This window comes from Maylandia zebra, linkage group LG23, assembly GCF_041146795.1.
Source record: "Maylandia zebra isolate NMK-2024a linkage group LG23, Mzebra_GT3a, whole genome shotgun sequence".
Taxonomy (NCBI): Eukaryota; Metazoa; Chordata; class Actinopteri; order Cichliformes; family Cichlidae; genus Maylandia; species Maylandia zebra.
In genome coordinates, this window is record NC_135188.1 from 18146634 (window position 1) to 18170762 (window position 24129).

General features: G+C 42.0%; 1 protein-coding gene across 2 annotated transcripts in view; it reads left to right on the forward strand.

Annotated features, from left to right (window-relative positions):
- The window catches only part of LOC101484409 (NLR family CARD domain-containing protein 3), a 44862-nt gene that overhangs the window by 11962 nt on the left and 8771 nt on the right, over positions 1 to 24129 (forward strand). For both annotated transcript variants that reach the window (XM_076879874.1, XM_076879875.1), the window contains 3 exons: positions 2645 to 2852; positions 2961 to 4761; positions 12563 to 12736. In XM_076879874.1, coding sequence (XP_076735989.1) covers positions 2645 to 2852; positions 2961 to 4761; positions 12563 to 12736 — 2183 coding nt within the window. The remainder of the gene's footprint in view (positions 1 to 2644; positions 2853 to 2960; positions 4762 to 12562; positions 12737 to 24129) is intronic.

The window sequence follows — 24129 nt, forward strand, 5'->3', positions numbered from 1 at the left end:
ATATAAAAAAACATGTATTTCAAAAATAAAACTATGAAGACACTTGAAATAAATTTCCTGTGATGGGAAACTATTTTGTGCAACTTTTTTGTATTTACAGTTTTGAGGGTTAAGCCTCTTAAATTTCTCTAACTAGAAATATATGTTAAAAAAACAAAAATGATTTTCAAATTTTTTTTGTAGTTTATTGCAATTTTTTTTGCAATGTATGTAATTACTATGCACTTAATGCATACATATTATTAAAATTTGGACTATAATGGTTGTATTGATGTATATCAACTTGAAATGCTCCCAAAAATGGCTCCACAACATGTAAAAATATAATATAAGCTCTGGCGGCCTTGGTTCTATGGTAGGTCTTAAAGGGTTAAAGAATGAAGAACACAAACTTTGTCCAAAAACCTATTATGTTTTTACTTTTAGCAGTCTCCTTTTTTTCCGCAAAATGATAACTAAGTTAGCCTTTTCTATTGATACAACATACCTCCTTTGTTTGGAACCGGTGCTTAAAAAATGGAAAACACAAACTTTGTCCTAAAACCTCTCATGTTTAATTGTTTTTTTTTGTTTGTTTTTTTTTTGTAAAAATATAACAATGTTAGCCTTTTCTGCAGCTATAGGGCATATATGGTATCACTCTTGGCTGGAAGCAGTGCTTAAACAAAAACACAAACTTTGTCCAAAAACCTCTCATGTTTACCTTTTTCCTCTTTTTCTTTGGTCATTTTAGCCTTTTTGGCCAGGGTGAAGGGAGTATCTGCCATCAAACAAGAAGACAGCCGCATGTAACTACGACTGTGTTTGCTAGTTCACCTTACATGCATTAATTTAATAACATGGTGTGGTGAGAATAAGGCACGGCGGGTCCAGGGATCAGTGTTTAAAGCCATTTTATTTCCATCACCTCACACCACAACCACCCAACCCCTGAGTCCTCGTGTTTTTAACTTGGCGGACGTGATTAAGGATGCCGTGCAGGTGCGTCCGCCCTCCCTACACGGCACTGCCGGCCACGCCCCACCACATACCCCCATCGCCCGACTGAGGCCGGGGAGCCATCCGGCCGAACCTACTCACCCCCCACCGCAAGCGGGAGAGGGGATCAGCCCGGACCGTCGGCACCCCCGGACCCTGGCCTAGCGAGAGGGAGGTGTCTGTTCTGGTGGCCGCCCACTCATCCAGCGGCGCCGGTCATGAGGTGGGTCCGGGGGTCGCCCACGTATCCAATGGCAGCCCCGGAGCTGGACCGGAGGCGCAGCCGGCGTGACGTTGAGCCGGGGCTCATGGGCAGCTGAGCAGGCGTCCAGCACGCCGGACCACACCACACGCCGGCCTCTGGTGGAGGCGAGGCCGCTCTGCTCCGCCCGCCGACCTCGGGCTTCGGTGACGCGGACTCCCCTAGCACGGGCACCTCCGACATATCCCGCGGCTCCTCGGGCACCGCCTCTGCGGCTGCGGCTGTTGCTGCCGCCTCTCCTTCCAGCCGGCGCAGACCCTCGCCCGCCTCGTCCTCCGCCTCCGATTGGAGCGGCTCCTCCGCCGCTCCCGGCAGGAGCAGCCCTTCACCCGGCTGTTCCTCCTCCTCCGGCAGGCTCGGACCCCCGCGTGACTCGTCCACCACCTCCAGCTGCCGAGGTGCCCCACACAGCTCCTCCACCGCTTTCCCACAGTCAGTATACCCCGGTGGGGGTGGCGGCGTCGAGGTCGCCCAGGCCTGGAGCATCGCGGCCAGCTCTGCCATCTTCCCCAGGTGGCGTTCGCTCTCCTTCCGCAGCTCTTCCTGTTGGCGACGCACCTCCGCCGCCTGCTCCCGCTGGGTGGCCGCCATTTCGGCCACCATCTCGGCCAGCTCTTCCCTTCCCTGGCTCTGGTAAGTACCCGCCATGCCGCCTCCTGGGTTTCGGCACCAGTGTGGTGAGAATAAGACACGGCGGGTCCATGGATCAGTGTTTAAAGCCATTTTATTTCCATCACCTCACACCACAACCACCCAACCTCGTGTTTTTAACTTGGCGGACGTGATTAAGGATGCCGTGCAGGTGCGTCCGCCCTCCCTGCATGGCACCGCCGGCCACGCCCCACCACACATGGTTAGCCTACTCAACATAAATTACAAACAAACAACATTAAGCTACTCACCCAGAGAAGAATGGCTGCTGCTGCCATCATCATCCGTCATCATTTCTGCTACACTGGCAGGTAGCAGAAGGTTCTTGGGGGATATCAGTACCCATCCCTATGAGAGATGGCATCCAACTTCACACTGTGAAGCTGGCATATAGAAATATACTATTTTTTATTTTTCTGTTAGGCCTCTGTATTTTTTTTCTTTGGTTAGTTGTGAGTATTGCATGTTGTTTCTAGTTCTTGCACTGCACTGCAGTGATCGAAAGATGTTTTGCCGAATGTTTGCACTGGACATTAATGGGAAAAATGCAGCAGAGGTGAACCAACACACAACAATGACAACCTATGGATATCATAAACTATCCCTTAATTGTGTTGCTATAAGCTCAGGCTGAAAGGGGATTTCCTGTGATGCACTGAGCTTTTGTTCTTCACTGCCTTCTTTTTAATCCACAGGTGTTTCTCTACCTATGCCATCTCATTTAACTTAATTTAATCCTGCATTCTGTTCTAGCTTCTGGAGGAAAACATCATCACCTTTGTGAAGAATGAGCTGGGCAAGATCCAGAAGGTTCTGAGTCCGGATTATACGGAAGCCTTAGAGAGTCAGAGGGAAGATGAAGGTGATGAGCAGAAGTCGAGCAGAAAGGCATTTGTTGAGATCACAATGTACTTCCTGAGGAAAATGAAATATAAGAAGCTGGCTGATCATCTACAGAGCCGTAAGAAGATTCCTTTATTTAAGTGTGTGTGTGTGTGTGTGTGTGTGTGTGTGTGTGTGTGTGTGTGTGTGTGTATTTTTTTTCTTTTTAATCTATTGTTTCTTTCAGGAACTTGCACTAGGGATTACAAGTGGAGCCAGCATGAAATTAAATCTAATCTGCAGAAGAAGTTCCAGTGTGTGTTTGAGGGGATCGCTAAAGCAGGAAACCCAACCCTTCTGAATGAGATCTACACAGAGCTCTACATCACAGAGGGAGGGACTGCAGAGGTCAATGATGAGCATGAGGTCAGACAGATTGAAACAGCATCCAGGAAACCAGACAGACCAGAAACAACAGTCAGACAAGAGGACATCTTTAAACCTTCATCTGGAAGAGTTACACCAATCAGAACAGTGCTGACAAAGGGTGTGGCTGGCATTGGGAAAACAGTCTTAACACAGAAATACGCCCTCGACTGGGCTGAAGGCAAAGCCAACCAGGACATCCAGTTTATATTTCCATTCACTTTCAGAGAGCTGAATGTGCTGAAAGAGGAAAAGTTTAGCTTGGTGGAACTTGTTCATTACTACTTTACTGAAACCAAAGAAGCAGGAATTTGGAGGTTTGAAGACTTCCAGGTTGTGTTCATCTTTGATGGTTTGGATGAGTGTCGACTTCCTTTGGACTTCAACAACACAGCAACCCTGACTGATATTACAGAGTACACTTCAGTAAATGTTCTGCTTGTAAATCTCATCAGGGGGAACCTTTTTTCCTCTGCTCGCATCTGGATAACCACACGACCTGCAGCAGCCCATCTCATCCCTCCACAATGTGTTGATATGGTGACAGATGTCATGGGGTTCACTGATCAACAGAAGGAGGAGTACTTTAAGAAGAGATTTAGAGATAGGAAGCAGAGAAAAAGGATCATCTCCCACATCAAGACATCACGAAGTCTCCACATCATGTGCCACATCCCAGTCTTCTGCTGGATCACTGCTACAGTTCTGGAGGATGTGCTGAAAACCGGAGAGGGAGAACGGTTGCCCAAGACCCTGACTGAGATGTACATCCACTTCCTGGTGGTTCAGACCAAAGTGACGAAGGTCAAGTATGATGGAGGAGCTGAGACAGATCCACACTGGACTCCAGAGAACAGGAAGATGATTGATTCTCTGGGAAAACTGGCTTTTGATCAGCTGCAGAAAGGAAAGCTGATCTTCTATGAATCAGACCTGACGGAGTGTGGCATCGATATCAAAGCAGCCTCAGTGTACTCGGGAGTGTTCACACAAGTATTTAAAGAGGAAAGAGGGCTGTATCAAGACAAGGTGTTTTGCTTCATTCATTTAAGTGTTCAGGAGTTTCTGGCTGCTCTTCATGTCCATCTGACCTTTATCAATTCTGGAATAAATCTACTGGAAAAACAACAAACAACCTCCCAGACGTCTGAAACAAGCGAGCCTACATTCTTCTACCAGAGTGCTGTGGGCAAGGCCTTACAGAGTCCAAATGGACACCTGGACTTGTTCCTGCGCTTCCTCGTGGGTTTTTCACTCCAGACCAACCAAAGTCTCCTGCGAGGCCTGCTGATACAGACAGAAAACAGCTCACAGACCAATCAGGAAACAGTTCAGTACATCAAGAAGATGATCAATGAGAATCTGTCTGCAGAGAAAAGCATCAATCTGTTCCACTGTCTGAATGAACTGAATGATAGTTCTCTAGTGGAGGAGATCCAACAGTGCCTGAGTTCAGGACTTCTCTCCACAGATGAGCTGTCTCCTGCTCAGTGGTCAGCTCTGGTCTTCATCTTACTGTCATCCGAAAAAGATCTGGATGAATTTGACTTAAAGAAATTCTCAGCCTCTGAGGAGGCTCTTCTAAGGCTGCTGCCAGTGGTCAAAGCCTCCAACAAAGCTGTGTAAGTAAATATCCTCTTTTTATTTCTAAAATGTTAAAGCTACTTAAGAAGAAAGTCATGCAAATCAAAATCTAATCCTGTTAAAAATGTCAAATTTTTGAATATAATGATGTAATCACAGTCAAGTAAGTTTTAGTTCTAGTGTTTCATAACAGTAGAAAGTGCAAGTACTCCATATGACCCACCCAGGCTGATGAACAAAATCATATTTGTTTTTCTATTTAAAGGTTCCTGTTGCTGGATATAAGAAAAAATGTACTGATTCATGAAAAAAAAAACTATTTATCCAGCTACTCATTATACAATACATTCATTTTGTCCCTGTCATCAAGAAATGTTATCAATAGTGCTCCTGGAGAAATATTTTTTTTATCTTTTTCCAGACCACTTTGGTACACTTCCTTCAGATTAGTTCAGTTGTCAAGACCAAGCACCTCCATAAGCCATTTTACCAAAATAAGAACAGGTCTGAACACTCAGCCCCCTGTGCCTCAGGTTTTAAATTCACACACTTGACTTTAAGACATTCATGTAGTTTAACTTTATTGGTTTGTATCTTCTGTCTTCATGAGTAGACACAGCTGGATATCATCTGCATAACAATAAAAATGTATCTTATGTTTTTTTTTTTTTAATAATACTGCCGAAGGAAGGCATGGATAATGTAAATAGAACTGATCCCATCACAGAACATGTGGAACTCAATGTGAAGAAGACTCCCAATTCACATTAACAAATCTGAGTTTATTAGATAGATGTGATTCAAACCCCTTCAGCGCAGGACCGTCCAATACCTATGGCATATTCGAATTTCTATAGTGAAATATTACAGCGCTGGGGTTGAACGCGACAAGAATAAAGGTGAGTCTACAGTCAGAGTTCATAAAAAGACCATTTGTAACCTTTAGACAAACCATTCTTATAAAGATGATCAGTTTAACTGCTCTTTTAAATATAAACGAAAGGTTCGAGATTGTCCCAGAATTAGCCTAGACAGGTGGGACGAGTAAAAGGTTTTTCAGCAATGGTTCAGTTGTGGAAATCTTAAAGGCCTCTGGTACATTATCCATCGATGCAGGTTAATTGATCATTTTTAAGATTTGGTTAAATTTTGTCGAGTCTTCTAGGAATGGTGTCTATGTACATCTTGATGGCAGTTGGTATGTGATTATATTATACCAAGAAAATTCAGTCATACAATAACAATATTTGCCTACGTTTCACGCAACTCAACAGCTGAATTGTAACGCAAAGTCCACCCTGAAACTGTTGCAAGGATACAGACTAAACATAATATCACAGACTTCAACCATGTTTCCCTCTCGTTCCACCTGATTGGATACACATCATTTGTTGACTGTCCTACACGAGAAAATAAAACCCTTAATCTGCAGTATGCCAATGTCAGTAAAGCTGACAATGTTACTACCTTGCCGCCACTTTGTAGAACAGAGTACATCAACTTCTGTGGAGACACAATTGTACCAACAAAGAGTGTATGCTGTTTCCACAACAACAAACCGTGGAACACAAGTAACATATAGACAAATCCTCAACCAGAAAAGGTCACTTTTAGAGATGGTGACAAAGATTGGTTCAAACAGGTGCAACATCAGCTGGTGAAGAGATTAAAAATAGCAAAAGTGGAATACAAAAAAACATTGAATGGAATCTACAATACAGCAGCATCCGTGAGGTGTGGAGAGGATTCTATATCACCTCTGACTCCGTGGCCACACCCACTTCCACTGCTTCTCCTCAGCCGGCTTCTTCTAATTGTCCTCCACAAGTGTGCTTCTCCACCACAGCTTCCCCTACTCGCATCTTGCGAGTAGAAAAGTATTTCTTTGTGCCCCCCTTTTCCCTGTTAATGCCCTACCTGGCCCCCTGGCAAAACTTTGCTAGACCCGCCCCTGCACAGTTACCAGCTGTCAGCTACTTAGAAAAGGATCCTGGTGTTATTTGTCTCTCAGAAACAGTTCATAACTTGCCTTCAACTCATTCATGTCACCTAAAAGGTAAACCTGTTTCATCTTCATGTTTCACTCACACCACATATCCAAACCTATATCATGGCCATCAGCTTACAGCTGTGGCTCCAGCAAACATCAGCTGATACTAGAAAGTAATATTAAATAAATTCTAACAACAGCTGATCAAGCTTAAACATGCTGCTGTTGTTTAATGCAACCTCTGCTGGTTTCCTGTTTCTGGCGCAAAGTGGGCGACAAACAAACAAGTACCCTCAGCTTTGGGGAAGTAGCAACAGGAGAGGGAGGGGGAGAGAATGAGAGAAGAAGAAACAGCTGCAGCGTAAAGATGCAGAATAACTCCAGCTTTGTCTTTTTCCATTTTAGCTGAAGTACAGGACAAAGTGCGTTCCTTTTCACCTCAATACGAAACGTGGAATATTTTCTCTGAATACGAGACGATTCCGTTTTTTACCGGATGGTAACTCTAATAACTAAACCTTATGAATGAAATAAAGTTCACTATCAGTAACATCATAGCACCCACCCAGCCGTTGGCTGTATAAAAACTCCGTCATGCTATCTAGTACGCAGTACGTGTTGTTGTAACTGACGTTAAAAATTCAGCACAACGAAAGTAAACTACACCTAAACTTAGTTTATATCTGACCCAGATAGACTGCAGGTCATAACTTCTTACTTGAAGTTCAGCTCATCTGACAGCAACCGCCTCGGGTCTCTCCTCCTCCTGCCTCCCCTTTCCCTCATCCACCTGCAAGCTTCTGTGAAAGCTCCGCCACAGCCACCACCAAGAGTTATTTTTACACATCAGCCAGCATCTGGCCAATCCCCACCACCTTTAATTGTTTATAGTATTAAATTCTGTTCTTTTGGATTCTTTAGGGCCAAGAAAGACACAACTCAAAAGTGTTCTTTTTACTTTAAAAAAATTATCTTTATTTTACATACCCGGGATATGGAGACCTGAACACAAAACACACAACCTCAGGTTTGAAGTACAAACGGAAGCCTAGGTATTTATATACTTGCTCTGGAGTCTGGGCCTCTCTTATATAAACCAATATAATCAGCATATAAGCATTTCATTTCAATTCAAATCAATTTTCTTTATATAGCGCCAAATCACAACAAAAGTCGCCTCAAGGCGCTTCATAGATACAGAGAAAAACCCAACAATCATATGACCCCCTATGAGCAAGCACTTTGGCAACAGTGGGAAGGAAAAACTCCCTTTTAACAGGAAGAAACCTCCAGCAGAACCAGGCTCAGGGAGGGGCGGCCATCTGCTGCGACCGGTTGGGGTGAGAGAAGGAAGACAGGATAAAAGACATGCTGTGGAAGAGAGACAGAGGTTAATAACAGATATGATTCAATGCAGAGAGGTCTGTTAATACATAGTGAGTGAGAAAGGTGACTGGAAAAGGAAAAACTCAATGCATCATGGGAATCCCCCGGCAGCCTATGTCTATTGCAGCATAACTAAGGGAGGATTCAGGGTCACCTGGTCCAGCCCTAACTATATGCTTTAGCAAAAAGGAAAGTTTTAAGCCTAATCTTGAAAGTAGAGATAGTGTCTGTCTCCTGAATCCAAACTGGAAGCTGGTTCCATAGAAGAGGGGCCTAAAAACTGAAGGCTCTCCCTCCCATTCTACTTTTAAATACTCTAGGAACAACAAGTAGGCCTGCAGAGCGAGAGTGAAGTGCTCTAATAGGGTGATATGGTACTACAAGGTCATTAAGATAAGATGGGGCCTGATTATTTAAGACCTTGTATGTGAGGAGCAGGATTTTGAATTCAATTCTGGATTTAACAGGAAGCCAAGGAAGGGAAGCCAAAACCGGAGAAATATGCTCTCTCTTTCTAGTCCCTGTCAGTACTCTTGCTGCAGCATTTTGGATTAGCTGAAGGCTTTTCAGTGAGTATTTTGGACATCCTGATAATAATGAATTACAGTAGTCCAGCCTGGAAGTAATAAATGCATGAACTAGTTTTTCAGCGTCACTCTGAGACAGGATATTTCTAACTTTAGAGATGTTGCGCAAATGGAAGAATGCAGTCTTACATATTTGTTTAATATGTGCATTGAAGGACATGTCCTGGTCAAAAATGACTCCAAGGTTCCTCACAGCGTTACTGGAGGCCAAGGTAATGCCATCCAGAGTAAGAATCTGGTTAGATACCATATTTCTAAGCTTTTCAGGGCCGAGTACAATAACCTCAGTTTTATCTGAATTAAGAAGCAGAAAGTTAGCGGCCATCCAGGTCTTTATGTCTTTAAGACATTCCTGCAGTTTAACTAATTGGTGTGTGTTATCTGGCTTCATGGACAGATAGAGCTGGGTGTCATCTGCATAGCAGTGAAAATGTTTGCTATGTCTTCTAATGATACTGCCTAGGGGAAGCATGTATAATGTAAACAGAATTGGTCCTAGCACTGAACCCTGTGGAACTCCATAATTAACCTCAGTGTGTGAAGAGGACTCTCCATTTACATGAACAAATTGGAGTCTATTAGATAGATATGATACAAACCACTGCAGTGCAGTACCTGTAATACATGTTCTAATCGCTCTAATAGGATATTATGGTCGACAGTATCGAATGCTGCACTAAGGTCTAGCAGGACAAGCACAGAGATGAGTCCACTGTCAGAGGCCATAAGAAGATCATTTGTAACCTTGACTAAAGCTGTTTCTGTGCTGTGATGAGCTCTGAAACCTGACTGAAACTCTTCAAATAAACCATTCCTCTGCAGATGATCTGTTAGCTGTTTGACAACTACTCTTTCAAAGATTTTTGATATGAAAGGAAGGTTGGAGATTGGCCTATAATTAGCTAAGACTGCTGGGTATGGAGATGGCTTTTTGAGTAAAGGTTTAACTACAGCTAGCTTGAAGGCCTGTGGTACATAGCCGATCGTTAGAGATAGGTTGATCATATTTAAGATCGAAGAATTAATTAATGGCAGGACTTCTTTGAGCAGTTTTGTAGGAATAGGGTCTAAAAGACACGTTGATGGTTTGGAGGAAGTAATTATTGAAGTTAACTCAGAAAGATCAATTGGAGAAAAAGAGTCTAACTTAACATCAATGGTACTAAGAGTAGCTGTAGATAATATTACATCTGTGGGATGATTACTGGTAATTTTTTCTCTAATGATAAAAATTTTATTTGTGAAGAAGTTCATGAAGTCATTACTAGTTAACGTTAAAGGGATTGTTGGCTCAAAAGAGCTCTGACTTTTTGTCAGCCTGGCTACAGTGCTGAAGAGAAACCTGGGGTTGTTCTTATTTTCTTCAATCAGTGATGAATAGTAAGATGTTCTGGCTTTGCGGAGGGCTTTCTTATAAAGCAGCAAACTATTTCTCCAGGCTAAATGATGATCCTCTAAATTTGTGACACGCCATTTCCTCTCCAGATTACGAGTCATCTGCTTTAGGGTACGTGTTTGAGAATTATACCACGGAGTCAGGTACTTCTGATTAGAGACCTTAGTTTTCACAGGAGCTACAGTATCCAGAGTCGTACGTAGTGAGGAGGTGAAATTATTAACAAGATAATCGACTTCTGTTGGGGTAGCGTTCAGATAGCTGCTCTGCTCTATGTTGGTACAGGGCATTGAAGATGATAACAGTGGGTGGATTATAGTCTTAAACTTAGTTACAGCGCTTTCAGAAAGACATCTACTTTGATAAAGTCTACTCTCCACCGCTGTGTAATTAATTATTGTAAATGTAAATGTTATCAGGAAATGATCAGACAGGAGAGGGTTTTCAGGAAACACTGTTAAATGTTCAGTTTCTATGCCATATGTTAAAACAAGATCTAGAGTGTGATTAAAGTGGTGGGTGGGTTCTTTTACATTTTGAGAGAAACCAATTGAGTCTAATAACAGATTAAATTCCATGTTGAGGCTGTCATTTTTAGCATCTACATGGATGTTAAAATCACCCACAATAATTATTTTATCTGAGCTCAGAACTAAATTAGATATAAAGTCTGAGAAATCAGACAGAAACTCTGTGTAAGGCCCAGGTGGACGATAGATGATAACAAGTAAGACTGGTTTCTGAGTTTCACAGCTGGGGTGGACAATGTTAAGCATCAGGCTTTCAAATGAATTAAAAGTCTGTCTTGGTCTTTCATTAATTATTAGGCTGGTGTGAAAAATTGCTGCCACACCGCCCCCTCGGCCTGTGCTTCGAGATTTCTGGTAGTTAGAATGACTCGGGGGTGTTGATTCATTTAAACTAACATAATCATCCTGCTGCAACCAGGTTTCTGTAAGGCAGAGTAAATCAATTTGTTGATCAATTATTAAGTCATGTACTAACAGAGACTTGGAGGAGAGAGACCTAATATTTAATAATCCACATTTCACTGTTTTACTCTTTGGTTCAGATGTGGATACTTTATTGTTCTTTCTTTGTAATAGTTTATGTTTAAGTTGTTTGTTGCTGGTTTTTAGTTTGTTTTTTGTCTGTTTGGGAGCTGACACAGTCTCTATGGAGATGGGTTTTTTGGGGGGGGGGGGGGGGGGTAGCAGGAGGAGAGAAGCTGCAGAGAGGCGTGTAGGACTGCAACTCTGCTTCCTGGTCCCAACTCTGGATAGTCATATTTTGGGGGGTTTAATAAATTTGTCCATATTTCTAGAAATGAGAGCTGCTCCATCCAAATTGGGATGGATGCCGTCTCTCCTAACAAGTCCAGGTTTCCTCCAGAAGGTTTGCCAATTATCTATGAAGCCCACATCGTTTCTGGGACACCACTCAGACAGCCAGCAATTTAAGGAGAACATGCGGCTAAACATGTCACTCCTGGTCTGATTGGGGAGGGGACCAGAGAAAACTACAGAGTCTGACATTGTTTTGAAGTCAGTCACAACATTTAAGATTATATATTTATTACCTAACAATATCACCATCACTGGTATGCCTGATGGCCAATCCAGCTATGGGCGTGCCATCAGTTAACCCTTCTCGTGCCAGCTGTGGCACGCGTGCCCAGGGTTGCCGACCCCTGTTCTACACTGACTGAGACTGATGTCAAAGACAAACTTGATCTCAGAGAGTGTGTGTACAAACAACACAATGAAGTGAATGATGCTCTTCCCTTACATCCTTCACCTCTACATGCACACATCCACACCCTTTCTCCATTCCTTTCGACATTTTATGCAGCAGACTTGAAATACAGTGGCATTTTCATTTGAGTCGTGCCACATGCAGAAATACTCAGATGACAGTGGCATTGTGGCATGTATGAGGAATGGACAGGAAACTGAATATAGGAATATTGTATAAATCTTTATCGATCGGAGTCAGTTGGGGGACCTTGGTCTTTGTCTGTGTTGGTTTTCCTAGTGGTGCAGGAGTTGGTGACCGTTGTGTTGCTCTGTCCTGTTTTGTCCACAGCTCTGAAATTGCTCTGTTATACATGTACTCATGTGAATAATAAGAATAATAATGAATAAAATAAATAAATAAACATGTGCCTTTAATACATTTAGATGTCTTTAACAGTGCATTAAAAGTATGATTCTGAGTCGAAAAGCTGATTTTTTTTTTTTTTTTTTTTTTATTTATTTGTTTTTTAAGAAAAAGAAAGGAAACGGGGGGGGGGGGGGGGGGCAACTTTGTTTTATTGAGCTTTTTATTGAGCTTGTTTAACTTTGCTCAAGGCTAGAATTTAAAGGTTTTTGTTTTGGTTAACCATGAATTTTAGAGCACAACGACACACACACACACACATGAAAGACAGAGAACAATTCTTGACATATTTTAATGATAAGTGTTTTTTCTTTTTTCAGACTGAGTGGCTGTAACCTCTTGGAAAGAAGCTGTGAAGTTATGTCCTCAGTTGTCAACTTCCACTCCTCTACTCTGAAAGAGCTGGACCTGAGTAACAATGACCTACAGGATTCAGGAATGAAGCTTCTGTCTGCAGGACTGGATAGTTCTCAATGTACACTAGAAACCCTCAGGTCAGAATTCAGAATTTTTCACAGATTGTTTATAATGTTACTTGGATTTTTTTCACAACTAACCCTTATAGAATTGTTTAGTGACCTATTGGCAGTTAAAGTTACATTTGGTGTTTTTGTCATTCTTTTCACTGCTTTTTGTTAACAGAGCAAGGAATTTTCAATATGGCATTTCTAAATATACTAGTGTTGTTTAAAAAGCACAGATTATTTATATTTGCACGTACTATTATTTCAGAAAAAAAATATTATGATCAACATTATTTCCCCCAAAAGAAATCAGTGTAGACTTGAGGAAAAATAATTGATATTCACAAATCAGGAGATGTATATACAAAGTTATCACAGCATTTCAAAGTCTCAAGAACCGAGACCACATGCTAGACCATAACAGATTTTGCTCTGTGTTAGCGTAAGGAGGGTGAAGAATTCTTCTGTGACTTTTAATCACCATCTAAACAGCCTCAGCTTTGGAGTGTTTGTCTAATTCAGCTCCAGGTGAACACACCTGGTTAAATTCTTTCCATTTCTCATTCACCTTTTGTTTATGAAGGCACCTTTCAAAACTGAACTAAACACTATATCTAATATAATATGGCCAGTAAGAGAAGAAATTGTAGAATGATAATCCAGATTTCATTATGCATATAAAAATTTTAAAAATAAATAAATAATTCTCTTCTCGCCCCTGCGGGCATTCTATCCTTCAAGCTTGGGTCCTCTTCCAGAGGCCTGCAGCTTGAGGGTCCTGTGCAATATCTTTGCTAATTCTAGGACTACACTCTTCTGGACAAAGATCTTGGATGTTGATACTTAGATCTGCTTGAGCCACTTGCCTAGCTTCGGGCGTCACTGCACTAGGTGCTCGAATTACCACTGGGACCACTATTGCCTTCACCCTCCACATCTTCATGAGCTCTTCTCTGAGCCCTTAGTACATTTCAAGCTTCTTCAGGAACTCATCAGGAACTCAGTGGGGATGTGGCATACAACACTAGAGGCCAACTTCAAGCCCATAGCACAAGTGACCATCAAGTGCAGGATCTCCCAAGGAGATGCTCTCTCCCCACTGTTGTTCTGCATAGGCCTGAACCCCTTTAGTGAGCTCATTATCAAGACTGGCTACGGATACAGACTATGGAATGGAGCAGTTGTCAGCTACCTCCTGTACATGGATGACATCAAGCTGTATACCGAGAGTGAATGAGACATCAGGTAATCAGAACTCAGGGGATCCAACTACCAGAAGGCAACATCGCAGGCAATGTGGAGAGCTACATGTACCTGTGAGTCCCATAGGCAAATGGGAACTACAAAGAGGCTGCTAGGAAAGCTGCAGTGACCAAGTACCTGCAGAGGGTCAGGCAAGTCTTGAGGAGCCAGCTGAACGGTAAGAACAAGATTCAGGCTATCGTGATCAGGTATCCTGCTAGGATAATAAGCTGGCCAAAGGAGGAGATAGAAGCCACTGACATCAAGACAAGGAAGCTCCATCAACCATGCATGGAGGGTTTCACCCCAAGTCCAGCACCCTGAGGGGTGTATGCTAAGCAGAACCCGGGAGGCCGGGGACTAGTGAGTGTCAGCACCACAGTCTAGGATGAGACAGTGAACATCCATGAATACATCAGGAAGATGGCCCCAACCAACTGCATGCTCAGTGAATACCTCAGGCAGCAAAAACCCAAGAAGGAAGAGGAGCAAGAGGAGGAGCACTCATTGAAGGACAGGCACTGTATGTATCACCGGCAGATGAGGAATAGGCTGACATCCAGAAATTCTATTAGTGGCTGGATTGAAAGACAGCACGGAAGTACTAATCATGGCAGCACAAAACAAGCTCTCAGAACAATCCATAGAGGCTGGGGTCTATCCGCACCAGACAAGACCCCCAGTGCAGGCTGTTTAAAAAAGTCCCTAAGACTATCCACCGCATAACAGCTGGGTGCAAGATGCTAGCAGGCAAGGCAGACATGGAACGCTATAACCAAGTTGCCGGCATAGTATACAGAAACATCTGTGCTGAGTATGGCTTGGAAGTCGTGAGATCAAAACGGGACTTCCAGATACAGACGGAAAAAATGGTAATGTCTAACCAACCAGACATAGTAGTGGTAGACAAGCAGAGGATAGAGGATAGCTTGTGATAGACATAGCAATACTGACAGCAACATCAGGAAGAAGGAACATAAGATGTTAGTGAAATACTAAGGGCTCGGAGAAGAGCTCGAGAAGATGTGTAGGGTGAAGGTAACAGGGGTCCCAGTTGTATTCAATGCAATTGATGAAGTGACTCGCAAGCTAGGCGGCTGGCTTCAGCAGATCCCAGGAACAACATCCGAGATCTCTGTCCAGAAAAGCACAGTTCTAGGAACAGCAAAGATGCTGTGCAGGACACTCAAGCTATCAGACTTCTGGTAGGGTACCTTAGATTGAAAGATAAAGACCCCTGCAACTCAGTATAGTACAGTATAATACTACTCCATTCAACAAGCAACCTCTAACCCTGTAAGATTGTTTTAAATAGTCTGGTCAGAAAGTTCACTGCTCTGTCTCCTAGATATCGCCATACTGATACGAGTATGTCATCTGGACTGCCTTTAATCCTCTTTCTAGCTGCCATCACTTCTACCTTACTAATCCTCTGCACTACCTGATTCTAAACTAGATCAAGATACAAATCTTTTTTTCATCCTTCCTCACACATACACGTCTTTTCCTTTGCTTTTGCTATTTTTCTTTTGCTATACACCTTCCTATACCTTTGTCTTTCTTAATTTCTATAACTAGCCCCCTTTTCCTTTGTTAACCTCTTTCTTTCAATATTTGTGTGTATATTGTAATTCCATTATAAAGTAGAGATGGCACGATACCAATTTTTTATGTCCGATACAAGACCGATATCATAAATTTGTCTATCTGCCGATACCGATATGAATCCGATATAGTCTATTTTACAATCAATAAAACTGTTTTTTTTTTTTTTTTATATCTTGCTGCATTTTGTATAGGTTCATACCCAAATTTAAAAAGACAAAACACTAAAGCTATTCTATTACACTCGTATGCAAAAAATACACTGCACCCAAAATATTTCGCAGTTCAGCAATACTTTTTTTTGAAGGACGGGGATAAAGGGCAAAAAACAAACAAAATAAGCAGACAAAAAATACATATATTGATCACCTTGATCGCCTGTTAATTAAGAAAAAAAGAGAAAACGAGCAGAAGGAAAAAAAAAAAGAGCAACATAATAAACAACATCACGATGATCTATGGGAATATCACAGCATATACTAAATATTAAACATTATTGTGCAGCACATAAGATCGACAGCGCACAGTGTGCTTTGAGGTAGGAGCCAAAAAGGGTGTAGTTTGTGTGTGTGAGCACCCGTGTGTACACCTGTGAACATGAGCGTGCTTGTATTTAAAAGGTTCCTTCATGTAATGATCTGCTAGAGGGTGTGGGGAGCCACAGACCCGTCCTCCAGGGCATGAAGCAGGTATGGAGGAGATCAAAACTCCAGACATCCAAAGGCCCTCAGAACACAAGAGACCAAGGAAGACCAACAGAGGGGCAGCCGTGTCACTATCCCAGAAAGAGCTGAGGAGAGCCCCAGATGAGGGGTCACTCAGCAGCCGCGGAGCAGAAGCCAGGGGGGGTTGCAGTGACGTGCCCGTGAGCTCCGCCGGCAGCCAGCTGGGCCAGAGTGACCGAGCCCCAGGCTGAGGGCACCCCACCCCGGAAGGCCCCGACAAGCAGCCACCAAGGAGTGAGCTGGTGTGTACCTGGACGCCCACCCCGGACACAAAGAACCACCAACGCACCAATGTCTGAGGGCGTCTGCCTACTGGCAGGGGAAGTGGTGGCGAAGATAGGCCTCCATACCTTGGAGGGCCTGAGATGTCCCTAGAGAGGTGGCGTCTGATACCCAACCTGACATACTGTTTAGACACAGACATACAGGCACACACAGATACAGACATCCATTCCCACCCTCATTCTCTCATATGCAATTACTCAACACTCACCCAACGTGGAGACAGACATAAAGAGACACTGTACACACAATCACACTCCCCAAGCGTACTCTATACCCCAGGTCTAGGTACCCTTGCCCCTGGAGGGGGGAAACTGCACCCAGACCCAGATAGTGTTACCCTTTTCCCTGGGGTGAAGAGAAGCAGACTGCCCCGACTCAGGAGCAGCAGGGAAGCCCCACATTCCAGACCCTAATCGGATGGCCAACTCCTCCTAGCCTCCCCGCTCCAACAGGCAGCAGAGAATAGGGGTGTGTGAAGACTCCAAACCTCCCTCCGCCCGCTCATATGTAGTGTTGATGCATGTGTGTTCTAAGGTGCATTTATACTGTTCAGTTCAGCAATACTGATCTTTTTATTTAATCCTTTAGCAGAACTTTAAATCTTAAGTATTTAAAGTAATATTCAAAACGTATTTTAAAATGCATGTTTTATGCAGATTTCTAAAACTCTTCTGAAAGAAAGAGTTCTGAAAAAAGAAGTGCAATATCAGCACAAAATAATGTTTATAATTCACAACTTAAAAAAAAAACCCAAGTTGTAGAATGGACCCTTTTATACTTAAAGTTTAACATAAATAGACATCCAGAGTGTAAAGCAGTACAAATCAATGCAAACACAGCTTCATGACATCTTTTATCAAGATGAATGTCAGTGTAAGCTGCTTCTATCACATTTAACCTTAAGTTGAATTTTATATAATTTCGATACAAAACTTAACACAAGTATGGGGGGGGAAAAAGTGTTTTTCATAGTTTTTTTTTTTTTTTTCTCAAACCAAGAATCTGTTTAACCTGCAACTCTGTTCTTTTCAAAGTAAAACTTGACTCTAACCATTGTATAGTCAGACTTAACAATCACAACGCACAGATGTCTCTGCTCCACATATCAGTTGTTAAGCTTAACGTGGGAATGCTTCACAAACATTCAGAGATGAACTTACACACTTGCTTTACTTCTCTGGGATAGCTTTCTGAAATGCCGGTTTGAAAGCATGTAGCGAGGTTGCAAATGCTTTCATTGTGAAGTAACGCCACACCGCCAACAGGTCTCGCACGCAACAGCTGCTCTATCATGTGACAAATACTGCTCCGACGTGCTAAGGTCACTGCCTGGGCTATGCCATGTGGCAAGTTTTGTGAGGTGCTTTTGTGATATTTAATGGATTGGGTTACATTTTTTATTTCTCACCCATATCCGATCCAATAATTTAGGAAAATATTTTGTTTTTGTTTTTTTATAAAGATTTATTTATTGCCTTTTCATCAACAAAAAACAAAAAAAAGCAAAAAAAAAAAAAAAGCAAAAAAACTTGAGTGTACAACAGCAATGCATGTACATCGCAAATAAACAAAGTCCGGAGGACACATAGATATAGTTATATATATAGTCTCCCATGAAAATCATTCAGATATTATTACAAAAAAAAATGTATGCAAGCCAAAATACCCCCCCCCCCCCCCCCCCCCCCCCCAAAGAAAAAAAAAAAACCCAAAAAAAACAAAGGTTGACAGATAGTGCTCCAGGGAAAAAAAACCAACGAGTTATAGCATAGTGAGCCATTAGGTTTAAGTGCATTGTTCCAGGGCTTCGGGCTGAAGTTTAGTCCATGGGTGTCAAGTTAGTTAGAGAGGCATCCAAATTAGTGGTTGCGATGATAAGCTACGTCCTCTTCAGTTCCAGTCCATTTAATTTCACAACCCTTCTCCTGTCCTTCTATTTAGCAGTCCAGCACTCGCAGGGTCCCCAGGTTCTCTTTAACAGCTGCAGCACTACTTCTCCCATACGGGTTAACTGGATAGAATCATTTCTGTTCATTATCGATCATTTCCTCACTTTCCAAAAATAACAAATTTCCCCACATTTTTTTAAAGGAAGCATGTTTACTCTTTATCATGGACGTGAGTTTCTCCAAAGCAAGGGATTTTGACAATGTCGATAACCAAGTTCTCAAGTGTGGTCTACTAGTGGATCTCCATGATTTGGCTATGCTGTATTTCGCCTGTAGCAGGCAGAAGATTGTGGTTTTTTGGTTAACTTTTCTCAGCTGGATTTCGGCGGGGAAAATTCCTAGGATGCATAGTTTAGGGCATAGATTCAATTTGACACTTGTGATATGTGCAATTACTTCTAAAACTTCTTTCCAAAACTTTTGGATTTCTGAGCATTCCCACAGGCAGTGCATCAGTGTGCCTTTTTCCCCACATTTAACACATATGTCCGGAGTTTGGGGGTCAAATTTGTTTAATAATGTTGGGGTAATATATGTTCTCATTAACCATTTGTACTGGATTAGTTTAAATTGAGTGTTTATAGATTGTGTTTGGGCTTTCAAGCAAACTTTTTGCCATTCCTCTGTAGTTATTCTGCACTCTAAGTCTTGACACCATGCAAGTCTTTCTTTTTCTGAGGATGTTTGAGAGCCCTCTCTGAGGTTACTGTAGAAGCGAGATATTAAACCCTTCTTCAGCTGATGGTTTATTGCTATATCCTCTAATGAGTTTAGAGTGGGCAATGTTGGGGATTTTTGGGTTTTTGAAATGAAGCTTCTAATTTGGAGAAATTTAAAGAAATGTTTGGTTGGGATGTCAAATTTCTGTGTCAAGCCATTGAAACATAGTAAGGTATCCTTGTCAAATAGGTCTGCAACTTTACACAGGCCTCTGTCGGCCCACATTTTAAAGCCCAAATCTTTCCAACCGGGTTTAAAGGCCCTATTGCCCCAGATAGGTGAGAATTGGGATAGTGCTGGCATTTCATTTTTAAACTTGAGTGCGTCGAACCACACACGAATGGTATTTTTAACGAAGAGGTTTGATGTATCTTTCATCAGATCTTTATACTTTGCAGAGTACAAGTACGTGCTGAGTGGTAAGGGGGTAGTACTTGTCCTTTATAAATTTACCCAGGGTAGGGTTGTTGTTGAAAACCAGCATGAGGCCGCGGAGAGCTGTGCAGCCCAGTAGTACCGTTTGAGGTTTGGAACACAAAGACCTCCCCTATCATACGGAAGATATAGTAGCGAAAGACGCAGTCTGGCTCGTCTGTTATTCCAAATGAATTTAATGAATATTGTTTTTGCCTTTGTGAAGAAGTCATCTGGAGGGCTGAGAGGAATGACTTGGAAGAGATATAGAAATTTTGGAAGGACGTTCATTTTGAGAATATTTACTCGTCCAATCAACGAGATTGGCAACATAGACCATCTATTGATTAAGTCAACAACAGAGTTGATAGTAGGAGAGTAATTTGCATGTACCAAATCATTAATTTTTGGAGTGATTTTTATACCTAGATAGGTAAAACTGTCTCTGGCAATTTGGAACGTTGTTTGAATAGGTGGTTTAGTTCTTTCAGAATGATTAAAGAAGAGGATGGCCGATTTGGATTCATTAATTTTATAACCGGAGATCTTGCCAAAGGAGTTAATTGTTTTAAGTAGCTGGGGAATTGAGCTCTTTAACTTAGATAGCATTAAAATAATATCATCCGCGAATAATCCAATTTTTAACTCAATATTATTTGTTCTAATACCAGAGATATTTTGATTGTTCCTTATCGCAATAGCCAATGGTTCTATTGCTAGGACGAAGAGAAGAGGCGAAAGGGGACAGCCTTGACGTGTACCTCTACCTAGATAGAATGGTCTAGATATGATGTTGTTAGTTCTAACTGAGGCTATAGGTTTATTATATAATATTTTGACCCAGGTCATGAAGTAACTGCCAAAGCCGAATTGAGACAGTACCTTATAGAGATAGTTATGTTCGATCCTATCAAAAGCTTTTTCTGCGTCTAAGGAAAGCAAAGCCATGTCTAGATGTTCTGAGTTTGAGTAAAGTACATTCAGTACTCTGCGAATACCATGCTGCGTTTGTCGGCCTTTTACAAAATCATTCTGGTCAGTATCAACGAGAAGATGAAGGTACCGTTCAAGTCTGTTTGCCAGTACTTTGCTTATTATCTTGGCGTCAGAGTTTATTAATGAGATTGGTCTATAAGATTCACATTTTGTAGGCGGTTTCCCAGGCTTAGGGAATACCGTTATGAGTGCATTACGCAAGGAAGGGGGAAGCTCTTTTAGATCATAACTTTCCACCAGCATGTCGTACAAAGGGGATATTAATTTGTCTTTAAATATTTTGAAAAGGTCTAGTGGAATTCCATCTGGGCCGGGAGTTTTTCCCATTTTTAATTTATCAATTGCGATCGACAGTTCATTCATAGATAACTGAGAGTCTAATTCACATCGAGCTTCTTCAAGGAGTGAAGGGGTACTTATTGAGTCAAAGAAGGATTCTAATGATTCTCGAGTCGTATCTCCTGTTGAGGTATATAGTTGTGAGTAATAGAGTTCAAAGAGTTCATTTATTCTATAAGGATCTGTGGTGTTTTCGTCTGCAGTTCTAATTTCATTTATTGTTTGTTCGTTCAGTAGCGTTTTTATGCGCCATGCTAAAAGTTTTCCTGCCTTTTCCCCTTGGTCATAGTAGGTCTGTCTCAGTCTAATGAGTCCTCCTGAGGCTTTCTCAGTAGTTAATTTATCATATTTTGCTTTTAATCTTAAAAGTTTTTGTTGGTTTTCTTTAGAGTCATTCAGGTTTATCTCAAGTTCCATTTCTTTTATTTGACCTTCGAGGTCCAACATCTCAGTATAATTTTTATTTGCTTTGCTTTTGGTGTAGCTTATCATCTGCCCACGAATAAAAACCTTAAAGGCTTCCCATCTTACTGAGGCTGTGGTTTCGGATTTATTAAAGTAAAAATAGTCATCAATATTTTTACCTACATATTCCAAAAATTTTTGATTTTGCAGCCAGTGTGGTTTTAAACGCCAAATAGGGTTACGTCTAAAAGCTGTTGTAACTGAAAAGTTAAGCGTAGTTAATGAGTGGTCAGATATAAGCACACTTTTATATGAACAGCTGTTAATTCTGGAAATAAGAAAGTTTGAAATCAGAAAATAATCTATGCGACTGCGGCTATTATGACTGGCTGAGTAGCAAGAGTATTCTCTCCCTGTTGGATTTCTTAATCTCCATATACAGTGGGGCAAAAAAGTATTTAGTCAGCCACCGATTGTGCAAGTTCCCCCACTTAAAATGATGACAGAGGTCAGTAATTTGCACCAGAGGTACACTTCAACTGTGAGAGACAGAATTTGAAAAAAAAATCCATGAATTCACATGGCAGGATTTGTAAAGAATTTATTCGTAAATTAGGGTGGAAAATAAGTATTTGGTCACCTCAAACAAGGAAAATCTCTGGCTCTCACAGACCTGTAACATCTTCTGTAAGAAGCTTTTCTGTCCCCCACTCGTTACCTGTATGAATGGCACCTGTTTGAACTCATCATCTGTATAAAAGACACCTGTCCACAGCCTCAAACAGTCAGACTCCAAACTCCGCCATGGCCAAGACCAAAGAGCTTTCGAAGGACACCAGGAAAAGTATTGTAGACCTGCACCAGACTGGGAAGAGTGAATCTACAATAGGCAAGCAGCTTGGTGTGAAAAAATCAACTGTGGGAGCAATCATCAGAAAATGGAAGACATACAAGACCACTGATAATCTCCCTGGATCTGGGGCTCCATGCTAGATCTCATCCTGTGGGGTCAAAATGATCATGAGAACGGTGAGCAAAGATCCCAGAACCACACGGGGGGACCTGGTGAATGACCTGCAGAGAGCTGGGACCAAAGTAACAAAGGTCACCATCAGTAACACACTACAACGGCAGGGAATCAAATCCCGCAGTGCCAGACGTGTTCCGCTGCTGAAGCCAGTGCATGTCCAGGCCCGTCTGAAGTTTGCCAGAGAGCACATGGATGATACAGCAGAGGATTGGGAGAATGTCATGTGGTCAGATGAAACCAAAGTAGAACTTTTTGGTATAAACTCAACTCGTCGTGTTTGGAGGAAGAAGAATACTGAGTTGCATCCCAAGAACACCATACCTACTGTGAAGCATGGGGGTGGAAACATCATGCTATGGGGCTGTTTTTCTGCCAAGGGGACAGGACGACTGATCCGTGTTAAGGACAGAATGAATGGGGCCATGTATCGTGAGATTTTGAGCCAAAACCTCCTTCCATCAGTGAGAACTTTGAAGATGAAACGAGGCTGGGTCTTCCAACATGACAATGATCCAAAACACACCGCCCGGGCAACAAAGGAGTGGCTCCGTAAGAAGCATTTGAAAGTCCTGGAGTGGCCTAGCCAGTCTCCAGACCTCAACCCCATAGAAAATCTGTGGCGGGAGTTGAAAGTCCGTGTTGCTCGGCGACAGCCCCAAAACATCACTGCTCTCGAGAAGATCTGCATGGAGGAATGGGCCAAAATACCAGCTACTGTGTGTGCAAACCTGGTAAAGACCTATAGTAAACGTTTGACCTCTGTTATTGCCAACAAAGGTTATGTTACAAAGTATTGAGTTGTATTTTTGTTATTGACCAAATACTTATTTTCCACCCTGATTTACGAATAAATTCTTTACAAATCCTATCATGTGGATTCATGGATTTTTTTTTCACATTCTGTCTCTCACAGTTGAAGTGTACCTCTGGTGCAAATTACTGACCTCTGTGCAAGTTCCCCCACCTAAAATGATGACAATCGGTGGCTGACTAAATACTGTTTTGCCCCACTGTATCTTTAAGATTCAATTCCGACATAGTGTTGTATGGCTTGTCTAGATTTTGGGTGGGAGGAGTCTAAACCTGATGATCTATCAAGCCTAGGCTCCAGGGTACAATTAAAGTCCCCCCCAATAATAATCTCACCGTGGAGGGCTGCAATAGAGAGGAATAGATTATTATAAAAGCTGGGGTCGTCAATATTGGGGCCATATACATTAACTAATATTAAATCTTGGTTCAGTACGGAGCATTGTAGAATAATGAATCTCCCTGCAGGGTCCAAGATGGTTTTTTTCATACACATGGGCACTGATTTATGAATGAGTGTTGCCACTCCTCTAGCATATGTTGAGAAGTGGCTAAAGAAAACCTGACCTGGCCATCTCCTCCTTATCCGGTCAGTTTCACTCGCGAGTAAGTGTGTTTCTTGAATAAAAACTATCTTTGGGTGATATTGTTTTATTCTATCCATTACTCTTTTCAGTTTAATATATTTCCTAAGGCCTCTTACATTCCAGGAAATTAGTTCAATATTTGAATAACTACTCATACAGTTTGTGCCCTTAGTGACCTGGGTTTGACTACATCTCGTCTCTCCTGTCGAAGCTCACAAATTCTTATTTCAAGAGCACTATACTTTAAAAACAATCTCTTATAAACAAAAAAAAAAACAAAAAACAACAACCCAGAGACCTCCCATGGGTGTAGGTC